This window comes from Myripristis murdjan, chromosome 13 (assembly GCF_902150065.1).
Source record: "Myripristis murdjan chromosome 13, fMyrMur1.1, whole genome shotgun sequence".
Classification (NCBI taxonomy): Eukaryota; Metazoa; Chordata; class Actinopteri; order Holocentriformes; family Holocentridae; genus Myripristis; species Myripristis murdjan.
Genome location: NC_043992.1, coordinates 6,706,360 through 6,713,859, shown reverse-complemented (window position 1 = coordinate 6,713,859; position 7,500 = coordinate 6,706,360). Strand labels below are relative to the sequence as shown.

At 42.6% G+C, this 7,500-nt stretch overlaps 1 protein-coding gene across 6 annotated transcripts in view; it reads right to left on the bottom strand.

Annotated features, from left to right (window-relative positions):
• The window catches only part of LOC115370359 (mucin-5AC-like), a 100,073-nt gene that overhangs the window by 26,543 nt on the left and 66,030 nt on the right, over positions 1-7,500 (bottom strand). For all 6 annotated transcript variants that reach the window (XM_030067348.1, XM_030067349.1, XM_030067347.1 and 3 more), the window contains one exon: positions 4,732-4,882. In XM_030067348.1, the coding sequence (XP_029923208.1) occupies positions 4,732-4,882 (151 nt within the window). The remainder of the gene's footprint in view (positions 1-4,731; positions 4,883-7,500) is intronic.

Below are 7,500 nucleotides of genomic sequence, written 5' to 3'. Positions count from 1 at the left end.
CTGAGAGGAGGTGGCAGGAATGCCAACACCACCATCTGCCCCACACTCAGGAAGTGTGCAGTGTTGGTCTGTGTGCAGCAGCTGACAGTGACATTATTCACAAAGCTGCTTGGCACCAGACACAACCGCAAGATCTGGACCTGATAACACGGAGCTCTGACCCGGGCTGAGCACGACGAGGGGCAGCTAATGGGAACACACCAGCGTTCTAGACAGATATTGGTTTCTATAGTAACACGAAACAGCAAATCTAAAACCTAGTTGTCAACGGAGCAACATGGGACCAGCAACCTAGAGCATAGTCGTTACCTCGGACCACTGTTTAAAAGCATAGTGGTTACCATAGTTACATGGAACTGGTGTTCAAAATCACAGTGGTTGCTGTAGTTACATGAAAGAAGCATTCTAGAACAAAGTCGTTACCATAGTTACATTGACCTGGCATTCCATTACACACTGGTTACCATAATTACATCGGAATTGGCGTTCTAGAACACAGTGGTTATGATAGTTACATGGGACTGGTGTTCTAGAACACAGTGGTTACTGTAGTTACTTGGGACAATCATTGTAGAGCACAGTAGATACCATAGTTGCATGGGACTGGCGTTCTAGAACACAGTGGTTACCGTAGTTACATGGGACTGGTGTTCTAGAACACAGTGGTTACCATAGTTACACGGGACAAGCATTGTAGAGCACAGTAGTTACCATAGTTACATGGGACTGGCATCCTAGAACACAGTGATTAGCGTAGTTACACGAGACTGGCGTTCTAGAACAGAGTTTTTACTGTAGTTACATGGGACTGGCGTTCTAGAACACAGTGGTTACTGTAGTTACATGGGACAAGCATTGCAGAGCACAGTAATTACCATAGTTACATGGGACTGCCGTTCTCCTTCACCTCCAGCAGACAAGTTCAGTGTTCCTTGTTCTTTCTTCGTGCTCTGTTCTCTTGAGGTTAAATATAAATGTTTCTTTTTCCAGCATTGGTCAGTCATGATTTATTCCACTGTTACTTCTCCTTTGCCTCACCAGGCAAGTTGAATAAGAACGCTTTCTTATTTTCAGCAATTATCTAAAAAGATGAAAAACAACCCAAACAGTAAAAAAAATGCCTGGAAAATTACTAAAATGTTGAGATCAAATATATTAAAGATCTGGGAAACTGAAATCTGCATTTTTTTTTTTTTTTTTAGCAATGGTTTGATTTCTCCTTCTTCTCTGCCAAGTTCTTAGCACATACTTGCTGTCACAATTTATCCTGAAAATATTGTGAAGTAAGTCCCACTACAAAAAGCAGTCAGGCCGGGCAGAGATCAGCTGTCTCTACCCACTGTCCAAACATCAGGCTTTTTATTTGCTGGGCTTCTGATGGTGACTGAAACATGTATCTAAGTCCTGACAACCATTAAAATTGTTTCCACCAGTAAAAATGAATTAGGTAATAAGTCCAACTTCCTGAAGGCCAGCCTCACATTGCAAGATTGTGTAAGTCACCCTTTGTTAAAATGTATTGGCTTGCTTGTGGAGCTAAACGCTAGGGGTCGCCAACTGTTCAATGAAATATGAAAATAATTTCTGAGTTAAAAAGTAAGCAGCAAACATTTTAGTATGATTATAGCAGAGCAGGTGCAGGGAGGAAAGGGTTACACATATAAACTGAACATTTCCGATAGAGCAGATGGTAGTTACTGGCTTTGCTCAAGGGCACCTAGACATCATCCAGTGAAGGACATTCCAGTGAGAAACCAGTTCCTGTTGCAGGATTGATTCTCCTCAGGCCACAGTCGCCCTCATCCAACCTCATGATGTCACTGTCTAGCCCCTGTTTTATTGGCCCTACGCTCTGACAAGACTAAAACTGTACAGATGAGCTTACAATGAGATACAGTAACCAAACACACATCTGTGGAACACACACTGCCTCCAGTTACACAAAGGAAATACAGGACATTGACTTTGCGTGCAAACAAGGCCGTATATCTTTAAGGAACAGAGAGGCTGCGGCACTGAGGGGTCTCGGTCCTGGAACTGTCTTCGCTCTCCAGTGATTGCTTCTCGCTCTGTGGAAGTTAAGTTTTATAGCCGAGCAATTTTAGCCAAAATCTGTGTTTACTGGCAGGACTTCGATCTGTTGCCTGGCAACCCGAGCACAGCATGCACTCCATCAGGAACTACTGGGAATTCTTGCTGCCTCAGTGATTTCTCTAACACTTTAAAGGAAGGCCATATAAACGCATGCTGGAAGAGCTCCGAGTAACGTGTGCTGTTCCATTATAGGAGGCAGAACAATGTGAGTCAAACGTGCAGCTGTTCCCTCCTGCGTCCAAGGCAGGGGTAGAAGCCACCAGTAAAACTGTTGTATGCCTGTTAGAGAACTTTTTAGAGAATTTTCCTTTCTGGTGACAAATGCTCCTGTCTTGGAGGATAGTATTATTGGAAATGTTGCATTTTGGGCTCAAAACCCATTCATCCTGCTTTTAGCAAGGCATCAATTCACCAGCTTCTTCAGCTCTTTCACAAAAAAAACACTGCTTTTGTTGCTGAAGAATGCATACTGGCATTTGTCTACACTGATTACTAAACTCTTGCTTTTGATGTATTTCTTAGTGTTTTAAAGTACACTACAAAAAAATGTTCCTGGAAATACTTCTTCTCCGTCTTCTGAACAAGTTCATATGGTCAGGAGAAGATATCAAACCAAAAAGAGTCTTGCACAGCACTGACATCTACAGACACAGGCTAGTGATTAAATAATTAAAAATGCACAATAACGTATGGCAGCTTCAGACTGATTATCTTTGCATTGTAGTGTAACATCATAGCAATGCATACCATGAAATGCAGAAAGAAAGACATTTTTTAAAGATCTGTAGTAGTAGGTTGTATTTGAGGTAGGTTTTTGAGCTGTTAAATGTAGTACTTGTTATAATTTGAGATGTTGTCTGTAGTAGTGGGTGGTATTTAAGGTACTACATGTAATATTTGGTGGTATTCATGGTAGTTTTTTAGAGATGAATTGCGACGTGGTACCTGGGGGATCCTATGTAGTATTTGGTGGTATCTGAGGTGTTATATGAATTATTTCAAAGTACTTGAGGTACTACTTGTAGTGGGTGGTGGTATTTTGAGGTATTTCATGACGGTTTGTGCAGTATTTGGTGGAACGTGTGGTAAAATATGGAGTATTTGGCAGTATTAACTCTTTCTACGCCACTGACAAGAATTTCCGTTATTCATGAAACAACACTTCCCCGCCATTGACGAGATTTTCCGGCAATCCGCGTTTTTACCATTATACTTGCGGGGGCGCTGTTATGGACAATCTGCCACAAATTGGTCACCCGAGCAAGAAAAATGGCCCGCAGCGGAAAAGGAAGGATAGGTATGCAGGGTATATCCAGGTAATGCTGTGGCATGAAGAGAATATAATTTACGGAAATTACGCGACAGCCTACCAAGAAAAATGCCGGTGCCCAGCAAAAGGTTGATGGCTGAGCAAGCCTTGGAAGTAATTATGGACTCAGACTCCAATCATTCATGTTTTGATCAAGATTCAGAGTCCGATCGGGATGATGAGGACGAAGAATGTGGTGAGTCGCGTCATAATTAGCCATTCTACCGTCAAAATTAGCCATGCTTGTGACGACAATCGCGGGAGTTACAAAGGACAGAGAGACGACATTGATGATGCTGGAACACTTGTGAATCTCGTGGACATGCCAGGGGGAGAAGGAAAACCCGTGAACGTGAGCAAAGACAGAGGGCACCCGGTCATGAAGCTGTGTCTAGTGACAGTGTCAGTGACATGGACTCAGATTACAATATTTCAGACACACCGTCAAGTGATTCAAGATCCAGATCACGTTCTCCATTGCAACTTCCCGGTAATAAAGGTAGAGGTATTTTTTTCATGTGTATGCATAAAACTGTAAGTTGAAGTTGCCATATAGGTAAGATGTAGATGTGAAGTCAGTGAAATGTGAAAATGTGAGGTCAGTGAAATGTCGGATGAAACAAAAGGTAAAATGAATGAAATGCAATATAAAATGAATGAAATGTAAAATGAATGTATTGAAATGTAAACTGAAAATGTAAAATGAATGGAATGGAATGTAAAAATGTGAATTCTGCCATGTCCTAAATCAGCACCTAACCAGAAGATGGTGGGTTTGTTCACGAAAGGTGTAGGGAGTCAATTCACTATAATGAAATGACTAAAAAACAAAACAAAACAAACAAAAAAACAAACAAACAAACAAACACCTAAAGTTGTCATGTGTGAGTGAGAAAAACAAAAATAGGTAGTCAGAAGAGATATTCAGCTTGAAAATGACTGTCTTTGACAAAAATGCAGTTTTCTCAGCTTTTTGTCTGAAAAGTGGATTTTTGATGAAAATGACCAATGTTCAAGTATTTGTAAAACAAAGAATGAATGCATCTAGAATAATTTTTTTTTTTTTTTTTTGTCTAAAACTACAAGATCTGTTCTTTCTTTTGATATATACCATGTTTACATGTTCATAAAACTGAATATTCTAGGGGTATTGAAAGATCAGTGACTTTTGTCAAAAATGCTGGCAGTGCCTGGCAACTTTTAAAAATTACTCTGGTGGGGAAAGAGTTATAGGTGTTGCATGTAGTTGGTGGTATTTGAGATATGACATGTAGTAAGTGGTGGGATTTGAGGTAATATAAGTATTTGGACATTTTCTGAGGTGTTACCTGTAGTAGTAGGTGGTACTTCAGGATTCGCTGGACTGGTTTGAGTAGGTATGTCTCCAACGGCAAAGAATGGTTCAGCGTTGTCTGTCTCTCCTGGAAGAAGCGAACCAGGCACTCGTTTTTCATGCATTCCCTCAGCACCGCCACCGAACTGTGGACAGAGAGCCAGAGACACAGGTCAGACACGAGTCATCCAGGATGGACGCAAACACGGCATGGACACGGCACGGACACGGCACTTTTTAATGTAATTCCTTTGCTATTGCAAACAGTTTTGGCGCTGATTGAGATGGAAATGTTTCATACTAAAAAGATAATATTGTTGCAAAGGTACTCTTGACATAAATAATGATGTACTGAAGTTTGCAGCAAAGAATATGTGAAATATCTGAAAATACAGTATATTTGCATCCTGAGCAACATGAAGCAACATTGAGCAACAATAATACAAATGAGCAACCATTTGTAACATCAAAAACAACGGTCCAATTAACAGTTGTCCGCTCCAAATAATAGAAAACTAAATGTGTATTCTAAAATGAACAAAACTAGACAAAAGCACCTCCATACCTCCACCAACAATATGCAGTAATACCAGTTTCGCATACTGGATATTCACATAAAGGTAATCATGCCCAGCACCACACCGTCCTTTCGCCCTAACCGTGTGAACAATAATCACTTCCTCCTTGGCCCATGACCGACCTTTCCACAAGGTTCAGTCTATCTCTGGTCATAACTTATTGAGATATCCTGTTTAAAAACAACACAAAACAGGGCAAATAAATAACCCTCGTCCAACTCTGCTGGCGGATATTTCACAAAGAAAAGAAAGCAAAACAAAAAAATTAAAAAAAAAAAACAATTGTGGCCCATTTTGGTTCCCAAGCCAGAGCCTGGAAAACCTCGGTGACCGGTGTGAGGGGAGGGAGAGGGGGTGAAAGAGGAGGTGTGGCGGAGGAGACAGATGGACAGGAGAAGGAGGAGGTGAGTGAAGTCACAAAGGAGATCCAGACGGGAGAACAGAGGTCCATTCTGATGAGCATTCATCACAGGGAAGGAAGGAGGAGAGGAATCTCAGAAGAGAGAGGGAGAGACGGAGGAGAAAGAGGGATGGACACAATGATGACAAGAGATCTTGAAGACGGAGGAGGGGAAGGTGAACTGAGACTCCTCAGCTGCTGAGTCCTCTGAAAAACATTCATTACAATCTGAGGGAGGAAGGAGAGGAACTGACAGTGAAACACAGGAGTTCAAATGATGGAGGAGGAGGAGAGAGAAGAAAGAAGGATGGAGGACATGATGAATGCAGGTCCAAAAGATGATGGAGGAGAGGACAAGAGGAGGAACTCCTCAGCTGTTAAGTCCTGTGATGAACATTTATCAAGACTTGGGAGAAATAAGACAGAAGTGGAGGCTGACTGATTGGCTATGGTGGCTCTAAAATTATTTTTTTATGAAAACAGCAGATAGTCTTGATTCCTGATGAGTCCCATCTCTCTGGGAGTGAGGCTCCTGTCCTCGTCTGTCAAAATATACCAGAGCCACCAGGATAATCAGGGCAAAAATGTTTTTCAGTATGAGATTTTTATGGCTGACAAATTGATGAATGGCTCTTTCTGGCTCAGGTTGACAAAAAGCAGTTATCTTTCAGGTTTGGTTGGGGTCCAGACAGAACGTTTTTGTGACTATGGCCATGATCTAGGGGGAGTGACTTCCTCTGCAGGGTGGCTGGGCTCACCCATGGGGAGGGGGTGAGGAGCTCAGACATCTGAGTGAGGCTTGGAGTCGAGCCGCTGCTGCTTTGCATTGAGAGGAGCCAGTGGAGGTGGTTCTGGCATCCACTCAGGACTCCTCTTGGGCCTGCACCTCCCTGTGGAGGTGCGTGGAGGAGACCCACGGGGCAGTCCCAGGACTCAAAGGGGGGATTATGTATCCCTGCTGGCCTTGTGATCCCCCAGGAGGATCACAGTCTGGTACCACTATGACCCAGTTAAGTGTCAGAAAATGGCTGCTTGGATGGTTGGTTCATTGATGGATAGATGGTTGGTTGGTTGGATGGGGGAATGGTTGATGAACAAGTTGATGGATGGATGGATGGATGGATGGATGGATGGATGAACCTTTTTGGACTTAGGTTTTGTTTAAAAATTTGTGCCGAGGTTGAAAGGTGGTATTTTCATCTTTTTTGTTGGCAATTATATGATGACCTGGCTGCTTATTCAAATTTAAGGCTTAAATAATTAGTTGACTTTTTTGGTTTGGCTTAATTTCCTAGTGACGTCACTTCCCACAGAGAACTGCTGAATCACAAGGAGTTTCATCTTTTACCTAAATCATTTAAACAGCATTCAGACTACAACCTCCATGATGAAACTAGGAAACCCTGTGTTCTGCATTACCCCCCGACTCCCACCCCTTCAGCTCTCGCAGAGAGGAGACGAGGAGACAGAAGGAGGGAAAGAGAGAAAGGAGGGAGTGATGGAGGAAGGGAAGAGGGAGGTCAAGGCAGAGGAGAGAAGAGGCTCCTCGGTTTCTCCAGATGGATAGATGTTAATCACAGGAGAGAGTGCAGGAATTCACAGCGGCTGTGATATCTTCTGCAGGCGCATCGCTGACGTGTCTGCAGAAGATATTACTCAGCGGTGAATCTGCGGCGCTCAGCACAGTGACATCAAAACCAAAGCGGCGCACCCCGAAATACGATCCGTCTGCGTTTTTCAACACACTCCTGGACAGTAAAATCAATAAGAGCCAACATTTTTCAAA